Source organism: Eriocheir sinensis, chromosome 22 (genome assembly GCF_024679095.1).
Source record: "Eriocheir sinensis breed Jianghai 21 chromosome 22, ASM2467909v1, whole genome shotgun sequence".
NCBI lineage: Eukaryota > Metazoa > Arthropoda > Malacostraca > Decapoda > Varunidae > Eriocheir > Eriocheir sinensis.
The window spans coordinates 15,181,915-15,206,021 of NC_066530.1; the positions used below are offsets into that span (position 1 = coordinate 15,181,915).

At 40.5% G+C, this 24,107-nt stretch overlaps 1 protein-coding gene across 1 annotated transcript; it reads right to left on the reverse strand.

Moving 5' to 3' along the window:
- Positions 1-1,165: 1,165 nt before the first annotated feature.
- LOC127002124 (ras-related protein Rap-2b-like) lies at positions 1,166-22,631 on the reverse strand. The gene is made up of 5 exons (XM_050867709.1): positions 22,415-22,631; positions 19,705-19,848; positions 12,272-12,487; positions 9,200-9,397; positions 1,166-1,302 (listed from the first exon to the last, which is right to left on the reverse strand). The coding sequence occupies exons 1-5, from the start codon at positions 22,454-22,456 to the stop codon at positions 1,186-1,188; spliced, it is 717 nt and encodes a 238-aa protein (XP_050723666.1). The 5' UTR covers positions 22,457-22,631; the 3' UTR covers positions 1,166-1,185.
- Between the last annotated feature and the right edge of the window lie 1,476 nt (positions 22,632-24,107).

A 24,107-nucleotide genomic window follows, 5' to 3' on the forward strand; every position in this document is an offset into this window, starting at 1 on the left:
ACATCAGCTGACATAAGTTGATTTGGTTTCCCTTGAGTATAGCGAAGTGTGCCGTGTGTCGCTTTATGAGTACTATGATTTGCGACACAGATATTTGCAGCACACTTGATAAGCTTAAACACAAAGTAACACATCAGGTGACATAAGTTGATTTGGGTTCTCTCAGAATAGCAAAGTGTGGCTGTGTGTCGCTTTATGAGTATTATATGTGCTTTGCGACAGAGATATTTGCAGCACATTTTTATCTTAACACTTAGAAACACATCAGCTAACGCAAGTTAATTTGGTTTCCCTTGAGAACAGCAAAGTGTGGCTGTCTGTCGCTTTATGCTTCGCGACAGATAGATATTTGCAACACACTTGGTTATTTTAGCTCAGAGTGACACATCAGCTGACGCGCGTTGACCAGCTGTCCCTCGGAATAGCGAAGTGTGGCTGTGTATTCTTTAAGACGTGCCGACATACAGCTCTCTCTACACAGCACACTTTACGACCGGAAGAACGCACAAGCCCGCATTCTCACACATTTCGGGGCTAACACACCCACATTTGGTAAGGCTTTCGTAGAGGATGTTGTGGGAATTTCCAATTATAGTTTTATGAGCCTAGTGATAGTTTAACAAGGCTTCTGCACCATGAACGTGAAAATACTCATGAGAACCCGACTAATCTCCTTTGTGGCCCTTGGAAGTATTTGTAGAGAGAGCTGAAAGTATCTTAAAATAGCGGCGATAGTATCACATGAGCTGAGACACGCGGAATATCAACGTGTCCCATTTTAACGCTGCAGACGAGCCGACACAGAGCACCTTGCAGCCCACGTGACTCTCTTAATCAACACACAGCAGCACACTGGCTTTCCTCAGAGGTAACAAAGGGCGTCTGATGAAGTACTTGAAGCTCCACCGCAGATGAGGGAACTTCCCCGCTGTGTCGCTCTGTTCCCCGCGATTATTAAGACACACGTGACATTTTAACACCTAGGAGACACATCAGCTGACGCACGTTGATTATAGGTATCCCTTTAACGCACGTGGAGGCGTCTTGCGCAGGCCGATATGCGCGGAGATGCGTAAACACTGTAGGACTCCCGCCGTTGGGTATACCTCCGGCGTTTCCTCCTCACTGCCCTCCTGGTCCCCTCACGCCCGCGAGGCTCCCCGTCCCCAGGGTAACGTTCATCGTCTAGGAAACGTTGCACGAGTGACGTTTGAAGAAGAACTTGTCCTGCTTCTGTTTCTGCGTGTAGGTAGGTAAGGACTTCCGCCTCCTCTCCACGGCGGGGCTGAGTCTGTAGCGGATCTGAGGAAGAGAGAGAAAAAGAGAACATTTTAAGGGAGAACATGAGGAAAGTTTGTTAGCTGTGAAAGAAAGATTATAAAGGAGAACATGAGGGAAGTGTGTTAGCTGTGAAAGGAAGATAAAGAAAGCACGTTGGGGAAAGATAATGAAAGATTGCAAGTGTAGAAATAAAGGAGATAAGGAAGGAAGGGAAAGTGTAGGAGAGGAGAAATGCAAATGAAAGAAAGGAAGATGAAAAAGAGGAAGGGAAAAGAAAAGAATAACTCATAAATGTGGAATAGAAGGAGGAGGAGAGTAAAGAAAAGAGAAAAGGAAAATGAGAAGAAAAACCTGTAATTTTGAAGGGGAAAAAGAGAATGCAGGAAAGAAAAAAAATCGTCTAACTGAGGGAAGGAGGAAAACTTAACAATGTGGAGGAGGAGGAGGAAGGAAGGAAATCAGAAAACTAGAAAAAACAATCAGAAAATTTTCACGCGTGGAGGAAAGGAAGAGGGAGGGAGGGAGGGAAGGAAAAACGGCAAGGTTATAATTATAGGAAGAATGGAAGGAGGGGGAGGGAGGGAGAGGGGAGAGCAGGTAATAGGATGTTAATAAGGGAGGGATCAAAGTAGGGAAATATGCGTGCGAGGAGAGAGGGGATTCAGGAGGAAGGGAGGGAGGGGAGGAAAGGGAAATTCGTAAGGTAGGAAGTGATGTAGGGAAGTTTCTCAAGGAAGGGTGAAGTAGATGAAGTTATGTGAGGAACAGGAGAAGGAGGAATGTGTCGAAGGGAGAGAGGAGGGAAAGTTCATAATGGGAGAAGGGAAAGTTCGCACGGAGAGGAGAGGAAGGAGAGGAAGGTAAATTGGGGAAGGGGAAATGAAGGAAAGTTGCTTCGTAAAGGAGGAGAAAGGGAGGGAAGAGGAAATGTAAGGAAGGAAAGTAGAAATACGTTTGTGTGAGAGAGAGAGAGAGAGAGAGAGAGAGAGAGAGAGAGAGAGAGAGAGAGAGAGAGAGAGAGAGAGAGAGAGAGAGAGAGAGAGAGAGACTAAGAGAAAGAAGGAAGGAAGGAAGGAAGGAAAGAACAGATTAAAAATACGAAAGAATGAAAGAGAAATTGAAAAAGAAAGGAAGGAAAGAAGAGATAGAAAAAGGAAGAAGAGAAAAAAGGATTGATGAAGGAAGGAAGGAAAGAAAAGATTGAAAAAGGAGGAAAGGAAAGAGAGAGAGAGAGAGAGAGAGAGAGAGAGAGAGAGAGAGAGAGAGAGAGAGAGAGAGAGAGAGAGAGAGAGAGAGAGAGAGAGAGAGAGAGAGAGAGAGAGAGAAGAGTGTGAGAATATTGGAGGAACCAGAAGCAGAGAAGCGAGGGGGAATGAAGGAAGGAAGGAAGGAAGGAAGGAAGGAAGGAAGGAAGGAAGAAAGGCAAGAGCAGATTAAAAAAAGGACGAGGAAAGAAGGAGATTGAAGAAGGAAGGAAGGAAAGAACGGGTTGAGAGAGGAAGAGGGGAAAGAACATGTAGAAAAAATTGAGAAGAATGAATTGAAAAGGAGGAAGGAAAGAACGGGTAGGAAAAAATGAGGAAAAGAATGAATTGAAAAGGAGAAAAGGAAAGAACGAACGGTGGAAGGAAACAAGATTGAAAAATAAAAGACAGCAAAAGAAAGGAAGGAACGAACGGATTGAAAAAGGAATGAAGGAAAAAATAAATAGAAAAAGGAATGAAAGAGAGAAGAAAGGAAAGGAATATCAGACTGAAAAACGGAGAAGAAAATAAGCAACAAACTGAAAAAAAGAAGTAAGGAGAGAACGGACTAAAAACGGAAGGAGTAAAAGAAAATATTAAAGATGAAATAGAAAAAAAGATGGAAGGAAAGAACGGACTAAAAATTTATTAAAGATGAAATAGAAAAAAGAAGGATGAAAGAACGGACTAAAAAATTATTAAAGATGAAATAGAAAAAAAAGAAGGAAGGAAAGAACGGACTAAAGACGGAAGCAAGAAAAGAAAACATTAAAGATGAAATTGAAAAAAAGAAGGAAGAGCAAAGGAGATGAAAAAGAAGAGGGACGGAACATGGAAGCGAGGAGAGAAGAGGAAGCGGAGAGAGGAGAGGGTGGAGAGATGATAAAATAAGGGTGTCACATTATTGCTATTTTTGAGCTGGAGGCAATATGCTGGGTGTGTTTGTATTCCTGGAACTGGTTATCGTGTGTGTGTGTGTGTGTGTGTGTGTGTGTGTGTGTGTGTGTGTGTGTGTGTGTGTGTGTGTCTGTATTCCTTTAATTGCTTTTTCGTTTGGATAATTGGGAGACAAAAGATAATTAAAAAAAGACATAAGACGCGAGTGGACGATAGAAGGAAATTAATAATGAAAACTACACAGAAGAGGAGGAGGAGGAGGAGGAGGAGGAAACAGAAGCAGGAAAAAGAAGGAGGGAAAAAAAGTACATTAACAAGGAAAGAAAAAAACAGCAAGAGGACGAAAATAATCCCTTCATTTTGTTTGTACCGTTTTGCTACCAAGAGATATGAGGCAAAAAAAAGCACCAGGAAAAAGGAGTAGAAGAAGAAGCAGGATTGATATTTCGACATTAAAGGAGGCAGCTCAAGGGGAGAAAATAAATGAAAACATAGATCGCTACAAAAAGACTGAAAAGGTAATGTTAATAAGGGAGAGATCAAAGTAGTGAAACATGCGTGCGAGGTGAGAGGGGATTCGGGTCGGGAGGGGGGGAGGGGAGGAAGGAAAGGGAAATTCGTAAGGTAGAAAGTGAGGGAGGGAAGTTTCTCAAGGAAGGTTAAGTAGATGAAGTTATGTGAGGAAGAGGAGAAGGAGGAATGTGTCGAGGGGAGAGAAGAGGGAAAGTTAATAATGGGAGAAGGGAAAGTTGATAGGAGAAGGAAAGGGAAGAGAGGAAGGCAAGTTGGTGAAGGGAAAATGAAGGAAAGTTTCTTCGTAAAGGAGGAGGAAAAAAAGTGAGAAAGAGAAGTACTAGAAAGGAAAAGAAAGAGAGAGAATACAGAATCGAGGAAGAACTGAGAAAGAGAAGTACTAGAAAGGAAAAGAAGAAAAAAAAGAGCATACGAAAGCAAAGAAGAACTGAGGAAGAGAAAAACGAAATACAAGGAAAGAAAGGGAAAGAAGACAATACGAAAGCAAGGAGGATCTGAGGAAAAAAGACGACCTCGATAACTTTGATGTTTTTGATGACCCTAAGTCTGATATATATCTCTTTGTAGCCGCGAGAATATCGAGCACAAAGGAATACCAGCAAAAAGCAAAGAGGAAAACTACACTGAAAAAAAGAGAGATGACAGGAAGCAATGGTGTGTAGTAGATAACAAAAGGAAGATTGTTTATACCGTTGAAGCTATGCCCAAGATGTTTATGCCACTCTATTGCTACGGGACTAAAGGCAATGAGGAGAAAATGAGAAGCCCGCATTGAGAAGGTGGAAAAATGAGAATCCGTTAAGCACCGAGGAATATAGAAATAGGAGAGGAAAAGAACAGGAGAAAACATTGATCCAGTCTACTTTCATATATTTTTTCCTCGTTACGAAGATCAGAACGCTAATAGCCGGAAGCGAGACCATCACAAGACTAACAAAAAGGTATTAGGAAAGATTGAGTATTGAAGAAGGAAGAGCAAGGAATACGACATCAGTACAGGAACCATTCATGTAATTTTTCCCCGTTATTAAGGTCAGAACGCTAATAGCCGGAAGCGAGACCATCACAAGACTAACAAAAAGGTATTAGGAAAGATTGAGTATTGAAGAAGGAAGAGCAGGGAATACGACATCAGTACAGGATCCTTTCATGTGCTTTTTTCCTCGTTGCGAAGGTCAGAACGCTAATACCCGGAAGGGAAACTATCACAAGACCAGCAAAAGGGTATTAAGAAAGTTTCAGTATTAAAGAAGAAAAAGTAAGGAAGACAATATTAGTACAGAGGCTTTTGATGTCATTTTTTTCAGGTTATGGAGGTCAGAAAGTGATTAACCGAAAGGGAGACCAAGAAAAGACAAACAAAAGAGTATTAGGAAAGTTTGAGTGTTAGGGAAGAGAGAGAGAGAGTAAGGAAGACAGCATTAGTACAGTAGTCTTAGTAGTCTTCCGTGTCATTTTTACTGGTTACGAAGGTCAGAAAGTGATTAACCGAAAGGGAGACCAAGAAAAGACAAACAAAAGAGTATTAGGAAAGTCTGAGTGTTAGGGAAGAGAGAGAGAGAGTAAGGAAGACAGCATTAGTACAGCAGTCTTAGTAGTCTTTCGTGTCATTTTTACTGGTTACGAAGGTCAGAAAGTGATTAACCGAAAGGGAGACCAAGAAAAGACAAACAAAAGAGTATTAGGAAAGTTTGAGTGTTAGGGAAGAGAGAGAGAGAGTAAGGAAGACAGCATTAGTACAGTAGTCTTAGTTGTCTTCCGTGTCATTTTTACTGGTTACGAAGGTCAGAAAGTGATTAGCAGGAAAGGAGACCAAGAAAAGACAAACAAAAGAGTATTAGAAAAGTTTAAGTGTTAGAGAAAGAGGAGAAAGCGAGACAACAGTAGTACAGAAACCTTTCAAGTAATTATTCCCTCGGTGTGAAGGTCAAAGTGTCAATAGCCGGAAGGGACGCCATCACAAGAGTAACAAAGAGGTATTAGGAAAGATTAATTATTGAAGAGGGAAGACCAGGAAAGACAACGTTAGTACAGAAGCCTGTCATGTATTTTATCCCAGTTATTAAGGTCAAAACGCTAATATCCGGAAGGGAGACCATCACAAGACTAACAAAAAGGTATTAGGAAAGACTGCGTATTGAAGAAGGAAGAGCAGAGAATACGACATCAGTACAGGATCCTTTCATGTATTTTTTTTCCTTGTAGCGAAGTTCAGAACACTAATAGCCGTAAATGAAAATCACCACACGTCCAACAAGACCAACAAAAAGGTATTACAAAAGTTTGAGTATTGAAGAAGGAAGAGCAAGGAGTACAGGAGCCTTTCATGTATTTTTTTCCCTCGTTGCGAATGCTAAAACACTAATAGCCGGAAAGGGAAATCACCACACGTCCAACAAGACCAACAAAAAGGTATTAGAAAAGTTTGAGTATTGAAGAAGGAAGAGCAAGGAGTACAGGAGCCTTTCATGTATTTTTTTCCTCGTTGTGTAGGTCAAAACACTAATAGCCGGAAGGGAACTCATCACAAGGCCAGGTAGAGGGAACTAAGGATGTGTGAGTATCGGAGAAGAAAGACTAAGAGAAAAAAAACATTAGGTCAATAGGCTTACACGCCACTCCAACCTCCCTGTAAGGACTAAAAGAATAACAACCGGGATAATGAAAAGAGCAGGAAGGGAATGAGGGAGAAAAACGCTAAGAAAGAATCAGGGAAGAAAAGGCAATGAGAAAACGCTACAACAACATCCTTTCATGCCTTTCCCTCATCCCTGAAATGACTAGAAGTATGATCCCTGGAACACCTTAGTTACGAGGCCGGTAAAGAATATAAGTGGGCTAAAAGAGTATCAGAGAATATCAGAGAAGGAAAAACATACGCCGAACAACCTTTCGTGTCTGCTCTTCCTCCTATACACGGAAAAACAGGATCACAAGACGAGAATAAAGGATTACGTTGTTTTACAGAGCAACAAATGGAAAAGAGTAGAAGTGACCTAGAGTATCAGAGAATATTAGAGAAGGAAAACATACCCCAAACAACCTTTCATGTCTCTTCCTCCTTACACACGGAAAAACAGGATCCCAAGACGAGAATAGAGGATTAAGTTGTTTTACAGAGCATCAAACGGAAAGAGGAACCTAGAGTAGTATCAGAATATTAGAAGAGAAGGATACGCCACAACAACCTTTTCATTCTCTTCCTCCTTACACACGAAAAAACAGGTTGTTTTACAGAGCATCAAACGGAAAAGAGTAGAAGTGACCTAGCGTATCAGAGAATATTAGAGAAGAAAAACATACGCCAAGCAACCTTTCATGTCTCTTCCTCCTATACACGGAAAAACAGGATCCCAAGATGAGAATAGAGGATTAAGTTGTTTTAAAGAGCATCAAATGGAAAAGAGTAGAAGTGACCTAGCGTATCAGAGAATATTAGAGAAGAAAAACATACGCCAAGCAACCTTTCATGTCTCTTCCTCCTATACACGGAACAATAGAATCCCGAGGCCAGAGCAGAGGATTTAGTTGTTTTAAAAAGAGTATCAAACGGAGAAGAGAAGAAGTGCGCTAAAAGAGTATCAGAGAATATTACAGAAGAAAACACAAACTAAACAACCTTTCATGTCTCTTCCTCCTTATACACAGAAAAATAGAATCCCACGGCCACAGTAGAGGATTTAGTTGTCTTAAGTTAAAAAGAGTATCAAAGCCTTTCTTACTGTAAAGGGAAACGGACGTAAGAGACTAAATGAAAACACAATTGTTCCCTCAACGCTACTGCTCCCATGAAGAGAACACAAGGACGGAAGCAAAACAGCGAGAAAACGAAATTTCCAAGTCACCAAAGGAAACTAATCTGCTTAAAGTGTTATCGAGTAGAAGAATAGGGGCGAAAATAAAAACTAGCCGGACAGTCTTTCGTCTCTGTCGCCTTACTGCAGGAAAACACGATTACAGGGCCGGCAAAAGGGAATTCATAGGAAGGCTTTTGTTTACGAGAGCGCCGACAAGGGTATTATAAGACCTAAAGTGTTCTGAAGCCTCCCGCTGGTGAAAGACTTTAGTGAATGAGCGTGTGAACAAAGGGAATCAAACCCCAGCCCAAGCGTCTCTCTAAAATAATGCTCTGCCAATCACAGCCGCTCCCTTCCTTTACTTCTAACCTGTTTATCGTGACACCATGACTCGGGGAACTCCACCGTCAATTTCTCCGGCCTTATTAATCTACTATAATGTGTTGATGGAAATAAGTGTATTCGATTGCATTAGTTATCCTCTTTGGGCGATATTTTTTTTTTTACAGCAAAGGAGACAGTTCAAGGGCGTAAAGAAAAATATTAAAAAAATCCCGCTACTTACTGCTCCTGAAATGTTAAAAGAACGTGTTGAAACCTCCGATTAGAAAAGATCAGGGTATTGAGTATATATAATGTGTTGGTGAGAAACGTGTATTAAGTTGCATTATTTATCCCCTATGGACGAAAAAATGTCAAGAGAGAATGTCAAGAGAAAGTGTTAAAACTACCAAATAGAAGAGGGTCTCGATGCACGCCAAAGCTGTCATGACGAAGCTTTTGGTGATCATTACTTTGACACGCTCTCTAAAATTGGGGACCTATTGTTGGATTTGTCAAGAGAACATGTCAAAACTACCAAAAAGAAGAGAACAGGGTCTCCATTCACGCCAAGGCTTTTACGAAGAAGCGTGTGGTGAACATCGTTTTTTGACATACTTGCTTAACCCGGTAGCAGCGACGGGACAAATTTGTGGCTTTACCGTGTTGCAGTGACGGGCCAAATTTTTGCCATGATATAAACCCCAAAAAAATAGATGATGCATAAACTGATCACAAATCCGTTGATATGTATTATGAAATGGTTTGCATGAGAGATGATTTTTTTCTCATTTTTCTCGCTTAGAGGGGCCTTTAAGAAACATGATCCCTGCAGCTACCAGGTTAAGAATATGGACTGTCGTGTGATACTAGTGATAGAGTTACCCGACTTCTGCGCCTTCAACGGGATAAATACTCATGGAAATCCGGTTAATCTTCCCTGTGGCCTTGGGAGAATAGATGATGCATAACTGATCACAAATGCGTTGATATATATTATGAAATGGTTTGCGTGAGTGATGATTTTTTCTCATTTTTCTCGCTTTGAGGGGCCTTTAAGAAACATGATCCCTGCAGCTACCGGGTTGAATTAGATACGTGTAGGTAGGTTAAAGTGTTACCAACCTGGCCTTGGTGGAGGACTTTCTTGAAGAGCGCGAGGACAGAGTCGGGCTGGAGGGCGCAAGTCTCCATGTAGCCGTTGTTCCAGTCCAGCTCCACTCGCGCCTGCGTCGTGGCTCGGGAGACAACGCGGCGTGCCTCAAGGTCGCTTTTGTTGCCCACCACCACAATGGGAACCTCGGAGCCTCGGATTTTCATGATCTGGAAAGAGAAAGACACAAGACTCATTTTGTCGCTCTTCTTTGCTGCCTCTACTTTTTTCTTTAAGTTTTGTCTCCCTGTGCAAGAGTTATTGATATGATCCTTCAATTTATCTTTTCACCGAATAAACAAAAGACTACTGAACAAGATAGTATAGCCAGAGTGTAAACATGATGCGATATAACTTAAAAATTTCATAACTTGTCAGAAAATGTAGCATCCCATTTAGGCTGGCGCGCACGTCGACGCATTTTCCAACATCTTTCTGGAGACCACACAGAATTTTACAATCTCGTGCCACATTTAGCACCAAGAGAATGATCAGCAGAAGTTTATTCAGCAAGATTACCGCCAACTCTCCAATGCATACAAGACAAACAATGTTATAGGCGAGGCGTTATCAAGGCAATAAGGCGGAAAAAATCTACGGACTCGGCCAGCCACGTTTACATTACTCAACAAGTTCCATGGTGGAGAGCGCGAACACGTAGGATTGATTCCTTCACGACATATTTATGCAGCATCACTATATATCAGCAGAAGGACGATTAATGAGCACGCTAACCATTAATTTTATCATAATGGATTTTCTTATTTCCCTTGCAATCACTTATTCCTTCCCGTCTTCGTCTTGGTGTTTTATCTATTTTATTTTTGCAAACATGTATGAGTTATGAAATGCTGCTGAGTCTATTGGTGTAAAAAAATTTCCATATTGCACGAAAGGTTAGGAAAATGTCATGTTACAAAAATTTCGTTATCAAAAAATGCTTTAGAGATCAGAGTCAAATTTTACGTTGACAATGAACGCACCTGGAGACCGGAAATTGACCTCGACAGCTGTTCCGCATGAATTGAGCGGCCTTACCCGAAACCCTCAACAATTTTCCCCGACATCATGCGGACTGCTCTTCCCATTATTATTTTTCCGAGATCAAAGTGACGTTGCAGAATTAAAGTGTCAGCGAACAGTGACTTTCCACGTGTCCGATAATATTTTTTTGTTCTTTGTTTCGTTCCTAGAAAAGAAAAATTTTAGTGTTCGCGTGGCAAAAAAAATGGAAAATGAAATGTGATAAAAAAAATTATATTGGTGGTGGAAGAAAAATAAATATAAAGATCGGAAACATAACGAAATTACTTTATGCATGTCCGATATTTTTTTTTTTTTTTGGTCTTTGCTTCACATTAAAAAAAAAAATGTTAGTATTCGCATGGCTAAAAAAAAATAAAATGAAATATGATATAAAAAAAGGTTGTGGATGAAATAATGATAATAGGAAACTTAGCATTTTTTAATAAGACAAATAATTAAATGAGAGAAATCGCTAGAAAGCTTATTGCGTGTATGATAAAACAAAATAATGAAATAGAAAAGGCTTGAAGTTCAGTTAATATTTCAGAACGCCATTTAGGAAAGAAGATTATCACGAAACAATGAATAACACTTACACAGCATTCATTTTTAACAGTATTACGCTATCATATTTATTCACATGCTCTCGAAAAAGGGGGAAAAATTATTATATTACATTTATTTGCAACGTTTCTTTCCTCCTGTTCTGTTTAGAGAGAGAGAGAGAGAGATTTTAATTAAGAGTGGACGCGTAACTTCAGGTGAAAAAATATAAATGTGTAATGATATATATGTGAAGTAGATTTTTCCGTCTCGTTTTCTCGTAATTATTTAGTTGGAGAGAATGGCGTCGTTTTAATAAAAATATATAGTGTGTGTATCCGAGCGTGAATTGGCATCATTATCAGCATAGAATAATGATATACGAAATCGATGTTAGAAGGGGAACTAAAGTATTGGAAGTTAATGTAGAATGAATGAAGCAGCGATTAGCGGGCTTTTTTTATTATTGTTTTTTTTCTGCCCTTGAGCTGCCTCCTTTGTTGTAAAAAAAAAATACGAAACCGAAGAATCAATAAAGTATGTTCTAGTGTGTTTATCCGAGCATGAACCAACATCTTCCGTCACTTCCGTAGAATATGATACACGGAACTGATGTTAGAAGGGGAACTAAAGTATTGGAAGTTAATGTAGAATGAACGCAATACGAAACCGAAGAATCAATAAACTGTGTTCTAGTGTGTTTATCCGAGCATGAACCAACATCTTCCGTCACTTCAGTAGAATATGATACACGGAACTGATGTTGGAAAGGGAACTAAAATATTGGAGTAAATGTAGAATGAATGCAATAGGAAACAGCTGCATCCGTAAACTGTGTTCTAGTGTGTTTATCCGAGCATGAACCAACATCATCATCAGCAGTCACTTCCGTAGAATTTGATACACGGAACCGATGTTAGAAGGGGAACTAAAGTATTGGAAGTTAATGTAGAATGAACGCAATACGAAACCGAAGAATCAATAAACTGTGTTCTAGTGTGTTTACCCGAGCATGAACCAACATCTTCCGTCACTTCCGTAAAGTATGATACACGGGACCGATGAATATTAGAACAGATAAAACACGAAATGAATGTCTCCAAAGAGGGATTAAAACAGACAACAGGAAATAAAGATATGAAAAAAGCATAACCAAAAGAAAAAGGATATGAATTAATGGAAAAAAATATCAAAAGAAAACATAAAAAAAATTATTAAAAAAATATGCTTTTTAACCAACGTGAAGAAAAAAAAAGCAATTTCTACAAAGCCAAACGACAAGGAATTGAAAGGCAGGAAAGGCATAAAAAAATACAAATCCAGAGCAAAAACAAAACATCAGAGAAGAAATACACACACACACACACACACACACACACACACACACACACACACACATTCTCTCTCTCTCTCTCTCTCTCTCTCTCTCTCTCTCTCTCTCACACACACACACACTCACACACACAAACACGTACCTCGTCTCTAAGGGTCGTGATAAGGTCCCAGGAGCCAGCATTGTCGATGGCGTAGACGAGGAGGAAGGCGTTGGACTGTCTGATGGCCAGCGCGCGCATCGCCGGGAACTGGTGCGACCCCGATGTGTCCAGGAGGTCGAGGATTAGTGTCTCCCCTTCGATCTCGTACTCGCCGCGATGAAACTCCTCCACCGTGGGCTTGTAGTTGGTGATGATCTGTAGGAGGAAGAAGGAAAGATTGTGGGTTAGGTTAGGATATGTATGTTTTTGTATATAGTAGAAGAGATATGGATAAGTTGATGATTAGTTATGTAAAGTTTAGTATATACCAGAAGGGAGATAGGTAGAGTTTAAGTTTATAGAAAAAAAGAGAGGAATAGGCATTAGACTTATAATAGGGGAGAAGAGGGAAAGTATTAGGATAGATTAAGTTAGATTCGTTTAAATACGAGAGGAAAAAAATTAGTTAAAGTTAAATTGATACGAGTTTTTAGTATGTTAGGTTACGTTGGGCAGAGAAGGATAGAAGTCAGGGTAGATTATGTCCAGAAAAGAAAGAAATGAACAGATGAAAAGACCCGAAAGAGAAAGAGAGAGAGAGAGAGAGAGAGAGAGAGAGAGAGAGAGAGTAGATATTTTTAGTGAGCACAATGATGTTTATTCTGCAAAATGTGATGATAATTAATTCCTTTGCCAGTAATATAAAGTAAATTTTGTGTGTTCATGTGTGTGTGTGTGTGTGAGTGTGAGTGTCTGTGTGTCTGTCTGTCTATATATGTATCTCTGCGCCTTTTTCTCTTTCTCCCTCTCTCTTCCTGACTCCCTGTGCAATCAACTACGAGGTATTAAGTAATCTTTTTGTTTTCACCAGGGAGCTGCGTTACAACATAATCCCTAAGTCTTCATTTCCTAATAGGTCACTACGTTCATGTTTCCATACGTGTTTAACTATGACGCTACGATGAGGGATTACGGCACCTCATTATAACGACTACGATGATGATGATGAAGGTTGCTGTTAAGACCTCAAGCTATAGAGAACGAGAGTAGACGCATCGCTAACAGGAACATTTTCAAAACACATAAAAAGGATGAAGAAAAGGAAACAAAAGAAGAAGAGGAATATGAGAGAAGGAAGGAAGGAAGGAGGAAGGAGAAGTAAACAGAGGAAAAAGAGAGGAAAAAGGAACAAGAAAGTATACAGTTAAAAAAGTATATGAAAATGAAAATACAGAAAAGGAGAATGAACCGAAGGAGGAAAAGGAAGTAGAGGGGAGAGAATAGAAGGTAAAGAGGCAATACAGAGGGAAAGAGAAAAGAAAGGAACAAGAAAATATACAGTCGAAGAGGGAGATGAAAATAATAATACTATAAGGGGAATGAAAAGAAGGAAAATAAAGTAGAACAAAGAGAAGAGGAGTTAAAGAAGCAATACAGAGGAAAAGAGAGAGAGAAAAGGAACAAGAAAATATACAGTTAAAGAATGATATAAAAATGATAATACAAAATAGCAAAGGAGGATGAAAAAAAGGAGGAAAATAAAGTAAAACGAGCAGAGGAAAGGAGAAAAAAAAGAGGCAGAAGAAAAATGTACAAGTATGAGACAAGTGATAATACGAAATAGGAAAGGAGAATGAAAAGAATGAGAAAAATGAAGCAGAAGAAAGAGAAGAGGAGGAACAGAGGCAATACATATTAATCCGATAGACGTGAGGGTAAAAAAAAATCAATCTAAACGTCACCCACTCAGCCTTGACCTCATTCTGGTTCACGGTCAGAGGGTTACGATATCTTTCTGTCTCCTCCTCCTCCTCCTCCTTCTCCTCCTCCTCCTCCTCCTCCTTTTACCCAATTCTTATTCCTTCACAAAAATTCCTATTGTCGCCTCTCGAGCAGAATTTATCGCCACAAACCCAAGTCGAACGTATAAAGGGAATCCAACACCAATACGACAAGAGGTTCATGGGATCCAAACCTCCTCCCTTCGGCTCCTAAATCCCCGCCGTGCTCTCTTGAGGCGAGACAGGGGATCGAGTCGCCTCCGTGGTCAGGGAAAGAAAGAAAAGAGGCCTAATACTCGTCCTTTTCCACCTGACCAGCTGTTGTAAGGAGACGCCGTGGGATGGAAGTGTGTTTGAGGAGGACAGAAATAGCACGAGGAGGAGGACGAGAAGGACAAGGAGGACAAGGACAAGGACAAGGAGGTGGAGGAGGAGGAGGAGGAGGAGAAAAAGGAAAAGTTGCAGAAATAGGCGAAGACCAGAACCACTTATAATAGTAATACGAGAACTGTTACTACGAGACCGAAGGAAAATTTAGAGGCAGGTGGCGATGGCTGAGTGGACGACGCGGGTTCGAATCCGCCGCTGACACTTGGGATTTTTCAGTCACCGCCAAGTGGCCTAAGACTACCCACTTGCTGTCCTGAAGACCACCCATCAACCCGGACTCTAGAGGAAACCGTCCAAGCGAATCTAGAACGAGCTCCGGGGCACATCATAAGCCAAGAAAAGATGGCGCCACAATAAAAAAATAAAAAAAAATTGCCTGCTCCATGACGGGCTGGGGTCGACTACCATCCAGGCCCCTCAAGAAAGCCTACCGGCGCTATAGGCTGGCACGTTAAAAAAAAAAAAAGGAAATAGAGAAAATGGATGAAAGAGCAAAATAAAATGTGTTATTTCAAGAGAATGAAGAGGACGATTGAGGAAGAAGAGAGGAAGAAGAGGAGGAAGTTAAATACTTGTAATGGAAGTAGAAATGAAAAGGAGGAGAAGAAGTAAAAGGAAAGGAAGAGGAACAGAGAAAAGGAGAACAAAAAGAGGAGGAGGAAAATATGCAGATCAAGAATAATATGAAAATGAATATGTTTACTCGACGCCTTCATTTTTATTTCCTTCTTCTTATTCTCCTCAAGTTAACAGCAAGGAAAGGAAAATGAGAAGAGTGAGTGAGAAACGAAACAAAATCAAAACAAATCGAAAAATAAAATAAAATAAAAATCGATGCTCGAGGTTTAATTAAATTTGAAGATCCACACATTTAAAAAAAAAACTACTTATCTCAACATTGAAAAAGGGAAAAGAAAAAATGGGAAAACGAAGGGAAACTAAAGGGAAGACACAAGACACACAACTTCAGTGGCTTGCTGGCCTTCGCAGAGAGTGCAGGGAGGTCGCGCGCTTTAGTCTGAGTCAGGAGGTTGTGATAATGCGTAGCTGAAAAAGAGAGAGAGAGAGAGAGAGAGAGAGAGAGAGAGAGAAAGTTAGATAGAACAGATAAAGAAAATAGAAAGAATAGAGGCGAAGAATTATTAGTTAGAAAGAATGAGATGCTAATAGACTGATAGATAGAAGAGAGAGATAGACAGGTGAATAGAATAGATAGAAAGGAAAGGTAGAAAGAGAAGAGATAGAAAGAAGAGAGAGAGAGAGAGAGAGAGAGAGAGAGAGAGAGAGAGAGAGAGAATATGCATGTTTGTATAAGACGTGTATGTATGTATGTATATGACCTTGTGTGTGTGTGTGTGTGTGTGTGTGTGTGTGTGTGTGTGTGTGTGTGTGTGTGTGTGTGTGTGTGTGTGCAGGCTCAGGGGAGTCTCGTGGAAGCGTGAAGCCTCTGTAAGCTCCCTCCTGCTGCGTCTTGGCACATAGCTGATGCTTCCGACAACACCGGGAGGAGGAGGAGGAGGAGGAGGAGGAAGGGGAAGAGGAAGAGAAGCAGGAGGAGGAGGAGGAAGAGGAGAGGAAGGAGCAAAAGTGTTCAGAAAAAGAAAGATTCAAGTAACACGAGAAAGAGAAAGAGGAGATTGAGAACGAGAGAGGAACAACAAGAGGAAGAGGAGTAGGCGATAGAATGTGACGGGCGGGAAATAGAAGAGTAAGAAGAGGAGAAGGAGGAAGGGGAAGAGGAGGTGGTGGAGTAGAAAGAAAGAGAAAGAAATAGAGAAATAGAGGGAGAAACAGAGAAATAAAGATAGAAAAAGAAACAGAAAATAAATAGAAATAGAATAGAAAGAGAAAGAGGGAAGAAATAGAGAAGGAAATAGAGGAAGAAAAGGAAAAGCCGAAGTACATTAGAAAGAAACGGAACAAAAAGTAAAGGAAGAGAAGGAGAAAGGAAAAGGTAGCGAAAAGAGGAAGAGGAGGAGGCGGATGATAAAGGGGGACGAAGAAAGAAAAAAAAGAGGATTAAAAAGAAAAAACGAAGCTACGAAGGAGGAGAAAAGAAAGGAAAAGAGACATGAGAGAAAGAGAGAACAAAGAAACGAAGTAGAAGAAGCAGAATTGGACCTGAAGAAGACTGGGTATAAAAAAAAATATAGAAAAATAGGAAAGAAGAAAAAAAGAAGGAATGGAAAAAAAGAAAAATGGGTGAAGGTTATGAATGATGAGTGAGGCAACATGGGCACGAGTTTACCCTTCGTATAGCGTTCATGAAAGGTTAACAAAGCAAGGTAAACACACACACACACACACACACACACACACACACACACACACACACACACACACACACACACACACACACACACACACACACAAACTCCTCCTAAGTCTCATATCATAAAGTCTTAGAAGTTTGTGCAGTTAAAAGAAATAAAACTTGTATAACTCTTGTGAAAAAAATATTAAATTACGTTGCTGAACTTGAAAGAAAATGCTCCTCGGGAAAACAATAGAATTCATATATCAAATTCAGCGGAAAATTAGCTTTCTCTCTCTCTCTCTCTCTCTCTCTCTCTCTCTCTCTCTCTCTCTCTCTCTCATCCCCCTCTTTTACCTATTTTCTTTTTCTTCCCTTATTTGTTTGCTTATTCCTCCTTTTCCTTCCTTTTCATACGCTAATATTTTTCTCGCCTTTAATAACAGTAGTAGTAGTAGTAGTAGTAGTAGCAACAGGAACAGTGATAGTATAAGTTGTAGAAGTAGGTAATGTATGTATGTATGTATGTATGTAGGTGTGTATGTGTGTATATATGTATGTATGTATGTATGTATGTATGTATGTAGGTGTGTATGTGTGTATGTATGGGTGTATCGAAATGTCAATCAGTGAACGTAATCTTCCGCACTAATATCGCGTGTGACAGACAGCCCAATAACGCTTTCCCGCTGAGCTTCGGCGGAAAATAATGGGAATCCTTTGAAACCCAAACAGACATATTTGACTTAGCGGCCGCCCTGTCCCATCACGAGGAGGAGGAGGAGGAGGAGGAGGAGGAGGTGGAGGTTGTGGTGACGGAAGGGACAATATAGAGGAGGAAGAAGAGGAGGTGGAGAAGGCTATGGAGAAGAAAAAGGAAGCAATAAAGATGGAGAAGGGGAAGAGGAAGAGAAGAAGGAGGAGGAGGAGGAGGAGGAGGAGGAGGAGGAGGAGGGTGTGATGACGTTAAGGAAAATATGGAAGACTAGGAGGTAGAAAAGGTTAAGGAGGAAAAAGAAGAAGAGAAAGATGGAAAACGGAAGAGAAAAAGATGGAGGAGGAGGAGAAGAGGAAGAGGGAGAGGATGAGGAGGGATTAGGAGGAGGAAGAAGAGGTAGTGGAGAGAGAGAGAGAGAGAGAGAGAGAGAGAGAGAGAGAGAGAGAGAGAGAGAGTTACGTAATACAGGTGATTGGGAGTCGGTCTTTTCTTTCATCTTTTACCTGAACATCCTTTTATCTCAGGTAATAATCGTTCCTTTCATCACTACAACTACTACTACTACTACAACTACTACTATTGCTACTACTGTTATTACTCTTCTTCCTCACCATTTGCTTTACTTTTCCTTCTTTTTTTCTTTCTTGCATTAATTATCTTTTCCTTTTTTTCTTGTTTTTCCTTCAGCTTCTATCTCCTCTTTTGATTTTCTACTTTTTTTTCTTTGTCTTGTTTCTTCCTCTTCCTTTTTCTTCGTTGTCGTCTTTTGCTTCTTCATTTCTCCTGCTCTTCCTCCTCTTTATCCTTCCCTTCCTCCTTTTGCTACTCTGCTTTTCTTTTAGTTTCTATCTCCTCTTCTGTTTTTTATTTATTTTTCTCATTATTATTATTATTACTATTTGTCGTCGTTTTCTGCTGCTTCTTCTCTCTTATTCTTCCTTCTCCTTCTCTTTCCTCTCCTCTTTACATTCTCCTCCTCTTTCTCTTCCAAACTGTCCCTCTCCACGTTCTCAAGCTCCTCCTCTTCCTCCTTCTCCTCAATTTCTTCTTATTTTCCTTCTTTTTTCCTTTTCTTCGTCATTGTCGTTGTCTTCTGTTTCCTCTTCTCTCCTGTTCCTCTTCCTCCTTTCCTACTCCTTTTTCTCCTCCTTCCTTTTTCTACACGACTTTCTCCTACAGTATATCCCTCTCCACGTCATCCTCCTCCTCCTCCTCCTCTTCCTCGTTTTCCACCACCACCGCCGCCAGCACACCAATAACAAAGAGTAAAGTTTGAACGAGGCTTTACGAACGTCGATATAAGCATACTGTGTGGACGACTAATTACGAAATGAACGAAACAGCCTTTGAGAGCATGTGCAAGTCACCTCACCACGCTGCCCCGATTGTTTCAAAACGTTTAGCGCAAAGTGGGCGCTCAGATTCCTTTTTCTAGGCGTTCTGAATCGATTTTCGTTGATTTGTCACGAGTTTTGCTTTTTAAGGTTGTAGCGTGGGAGTTAGAGGAGGTTATTGTAGTAGTAGTAGTAGTAGTAGTAGTGGTAGTGGTAGTAGTAGTAGTAGTAGTGGTAGTCTTTCCTCCTTCATTCCTCAACCTTCATCCCGTTCTGTTCTTCCCCCTAACTTGATTTCCCTTTGACCTTTTCCACCCTCCTTCCCTCCTTCCCTCCTCTCCTTTCTTCCTCATTCCCTCCTCTCCTCCTCTTCCCCTCTCCCTCCTTCCTCTCCTCTCCTCCCCTTTGGGCCTCAACACGTACAGCGTCACAAACTCTCCCTTAAAGAAACGACAACCTGGAGGAGAGTTAGCGTAATAGAGGATCAAAGACGCACTGATAACAAAATAACGTCGCCGGAGGAGGATCTGATACCTTTTGCCACTTTTGTATCTCTCTCTATCTCTCTATCTATCTATGTATCTATCCATCTATTTATCGCATGCGTGTGTGAGTGATTTTTTTGATAGTTTGTAAAGAAAAGGAAATCAAAACTAATATTTCAAATAGCTTTCTCTCTTTTCTTTCTTTCTTTGTATCATTCCTTGTCTTTTTCGTTGTTTTTTTTCTCACTCACTCGCTCAATCACTCACTCACTCACTCACTCACTCACTCACTCACTCACTCACTCACTGACACACTCACTCATGCAATCAGCTAGTTAGTCAGTCAGTCAGTTAGTCAGTCAGTCAGTCAATGAATTAGTCTCTCCCTCATTCACTCACTCATCCACTCAATCAATCAGTCAGTCAGTCAGTCAGTCAGACAATCACTCAATAACACACACACTAACTCACCTTATCATACAGAAACTGGGACACTATCGTAGACTTGCCGACTCTTGCTCCGCCCATAAGAGTGACCTGGTACCTCCTTCTTGGGTCGCTCCCCTCCACCTGTACCTTCGGCGCCTCCCCCATCCTCCTGCAGTCACTGGGCATCTGGAAACAAGAGAAATGAGGCTTGAGTGAGGCTTAAAAGGCAATGATTCATGGGGTCTCCCGCCCTCCGCCCATCGCCACCAAGACCGGTTTTAAAGGTAGTGGAAGGAAAACGGGAAGGTGATAGGAAGAAAACGGGGTTACGTTGGGCACTTATTTACTTGGTTGTTTGGTCCGTTTTGAGTTTGATTTTATGAGAAAGGAAATGGAGGGCAAGAAAGAAGGGAGAGAGAATGAAGAGATAAGAAAAACGTTGAAGACCTAAAGGAATTGAGACAAGAAGAAAGAAAAGGAGAAACGGGAAGCTAAAGAAAATGGGGAGAGGGGAGAGAAAGAGAAAACGGAGGTAAGATTTTTAACTACTTTGATTTTATGAGAATGAATTGGAGGGAAAGAAAGAAGGGAGAGAGAATGAAGAGATAAGAAAAACGTTGAAGACCTAAAGGAAATGAGACAAGAAGAAAGAAAAGGAGAAACGGGAAGCTAAAGAAAATGGGAAGAGGGGAGAGAAAGAGAAAACGGAGGTAAGATTTTTAACTACTTTGATTTTATGAGAATGAATTGCAGGGAAAGAAAAAAAGTGAGAGTAACTGAGAGGGAAGATAAACGCGAAAGACCAAAAGAAAAGAAGGGAGAAGAAAGACAAGGACGAAGGAGAGACTAAAGAAAATGGGAAGATAGGAGAGAAAGAAGAAAATAGAGCTAACAGAGAGGAACTGGAGAAAAAGATGAAAGAGAAAATGTGGAGATAACAGAAACCTTAAAGACCAGAAGTAAAAGAAGCCAAAAGAAAGACAAGGATGAAGGAGAGGCTAAAGAAAATGGGAAGAGAGGAGAGTAAGAGAAAACGGAGGTAACGAGGGGGGTCTTTACTGTATTTTGTCTTTGTTCTCGTTTAAGATTAGTAAGGGATTAGCGAGGTGAGAAAGGAGATCAGATGCCGGAGAGAGAGAGAGAGAGAGAGAGAGAGAGAGAATTATTTGTCATTATTTTCTATTTCTTCATTTTTCTTTATTTTCCCTTACAAAGCTTTTCCCAGAATGCTTCAAGTCCTCCTCCTCCTCCTCCTCCTCCTCTTCCTCTTCCTCTTCCTCCTCCTCTTCCTCCTCCTCTCCTCTTACATCCTCTCACCCTTTATACAGGTTGTTGACACCTGCTCTCTCTCTCTCTCTCTCTCTCTCTAATCATCCTTTTCATTTCCTCTCTCTTTCTTCTCTCTCTCCCTCTCTCCTCCTCCTCTCCCTTCCTTCCTTCCTTCCTTCCTTCTTTTCTTCCTTCCTTCCTTCCTTCCTTCCTTTCTTTCTTCCTTCCTTCCTTCCTTCCTTTCTTCCTTCCTGCCTATCCTTAGTTCCTCCGTTCCACTGGGCACAAAAAAAAGGAAACAATAAAAAAAAAAAGCCCGCTACTCGCTGCTCCTGAAGTGTGTGCAAGGAACCCATTACCCCGAGGCACACCGTCAGGGCCAGTGTGACATCCAGGTTACCACAGTTTACCTTCCCAAGAATTCCTCCCATTAATGAACCACCCCGAAAAGGAGAAACAGCTAGGTGACTATACACCGACTACCCTGGCCGGAATCGAACCCCGGACCGGAGGATATGTAGCTAGGCGTTCTAACCACTACACCACTGCGGCGATTATAAATTAAGGAAAGAAATTAGATAAGAGGAGAGTAAAAGAACCAAGAGGAAAGGAAACTATACGGTGCAGCGTTTATGTCAGGTGGTTCATTTTATTGTTTTTGTTTTAGAAGGTAATTTATTGTTTGCGGGTGACGCGGTTTAAAGGTTAGTTTATAGAAGGTTAAAGGTCAGTAATAAGTTTAAAGTGCAATGTTTATAGTGCTCCTAATACTTACTGACTTACTTATTTGTTTATTTATGTGTTTGTTTCGTTTATTCATCCATTCATTTACTCGTGCTTGCATTTTCTGAGTTAGTTACTTTGTTATGGAGTGTTTAGTGTGCAATCTCTATAGTGCTCCTTATAACTACTAACTTATTTACTTGTTTATTTATGTGTTTACCTCGTTTATTCATCCATTCATTTACTCGTGCTTGCATTTTCTGAGTTAGTTACTTTGTTATTGAATGTTTAGTGTGCAATGTCTATAGTGCTCCTTATAACTACTAACTTATTTACTCGTTTATTTATGTGTTTACTTCGTTTATCCATCCATTCATTTACTCGTGCTTGCATTTTCTGAGTTAGTTATTTTGTTATGGAGTGTTTAGTGTGCAATGTCTATAGTGCTCCTTATAACTACTAACTTATTTACTTGTTTATTTATGTGTTTACTTCGTTTATCCATCCATTCATTTACTCGTGCTTGCATTTTCTGAGTTAGTTATTTTGTTATAGAGTGTTTAGTGTGTCTTTTATTCTTACTAACTTTATTTATTTATTTACTTCGTTTATCCATCCATTCATTCACTTGTGTTTGCATTTTCTAAGTTAATTATTTTGTTATTGAATGTTTAGTGTGTGTTTTTATCATTCGGGGAAGCGTGAGTGAGACAAAGCCACTAACAGGAACGCAGGCAAGAGGAAAGGTGAGAGTCTTTACCTGGCCTCGTACCCACTGCCAACACGTGCCTTCAGGATACATGTTGGGCTGAGGGGAGGGAAGGGAGGCGAGAGACCTAGGCGGGTGGAGGCTCAGAGACTAGCCAGCGAGGGTCGAGCAGCCGGCATGGGGTAGGAGGGAGAGTGGGTGAACGAGTCTTGAGAACCACCACCACCACCACACCACCTGGCCCCAGCTGGTGTGTAGAAGAGTTAGTGAAGCTTACAGAATGAAAGACTACACTCCGTTCACGCTAACAAGGCGAATAAGCCCCGCCCCCTCTCGCAATCAAGTGAAAACATTGGGTAGTTTAAACTCATGTGATTATCAGGCGAAAAGACTTGTTAATCTCTTGATCTTGGGTCAGGAAACAACCAATTCACGCCCTTTCTCTAAATTAGGCTACATGTGCTAGGAAAGGTTGAATCTTATTGGTTGATCAGGGATGTTGTGGGTGTGGCTTATTTTCCATGTCAACGTGAACTGAGTATAGTTTAGAGAGTACAGTATCAACAAGAGCGTATAGATGTAACATGGGAAAATAGTAAGCTGGGAATAACTTGGAATGACTTATGTAGTTCTGATCACCTTGAGTCAGAGAATGATTGCAAGAATTTTGGATGAACTGAGTATAGTTAATAAGAGAGTACAGTATCAACGAGACTGTATAGATGTAAATAAGTCCTAACATGGGAAAATAGGAAGCTGGGAATGACCTTTGTGGATCTGTTCACTTTGAGTCAGAAAATGGTTGCAAGAAATGAATGACTACACACTTAAAGAGCAAATACTTTAGAGAAACAAACTCACTTTGCTACAACTGAAGAATCTAGACATTGAACGTTACAAAGATACACATGAAAATGATAGTACAGAACATAAGCTTAGAGTAGATGAATATAGTACTTATTAAATACGTCAAGATGAGATTCAGTCAGGTATAGATACACATATAATAAATACACAGTTATTCATCATGCTAAGTGAACGAAACGACCTTATGAAATTAATGAAATATAAAAACTAAACAAAATAGACGAGGAAAATGTAATATACGGTTGAATAGAAACACGGAAAGGATAAAAAAAAAAGACAAACTCCACCAAGAGAGTTAAAATTACATGAACTGAAGCTTTCTGGGGAGTATGAAAGTACAAACTTGTTCGAAACGATAAAAGGGGGATAATTGCAATGGAAAGTGTAAGGGAAAGGTGGGAGGGAAAGGAGGGAGAAAGGTGAGAGGAAGAAGTGGAGGGAGGTAAGAGGAAGAGATGGAGGGAGGTAGGAGAGAGGGGGAGGGAGGTAAGAGAGAGGGAAGGGTGGAGGAAAGGGAAGACGAAAGATGAGATGAGGGAGGAAGGGAGGGAAGGGAAGAAGGGAAACGAGAAATGAACGAAAAAACAAGACAATATGCTTCTACTTCTTGGAAAATAAATCTACCAGGAATAAAGTTAAATAAGATGTTTTTTCTCGAATTTCCCAGAACTTATACGACTTGAAATGTTACTCACTTATTCTTGTCTCATTTCCTTTCCCCCTTTTTCAATTCTTTGCTCTTTTTTTTAACATTCAAATACCGGGAATTGAGTTACGATATGTTTTATTTTTTAATTTTTCATATCACGCTGAAATGTTATGTTTTTTTCCTTTGTCGTTTTCCTCTTCAACCTTTCCGGCTTTTTTCTCTCTTTTT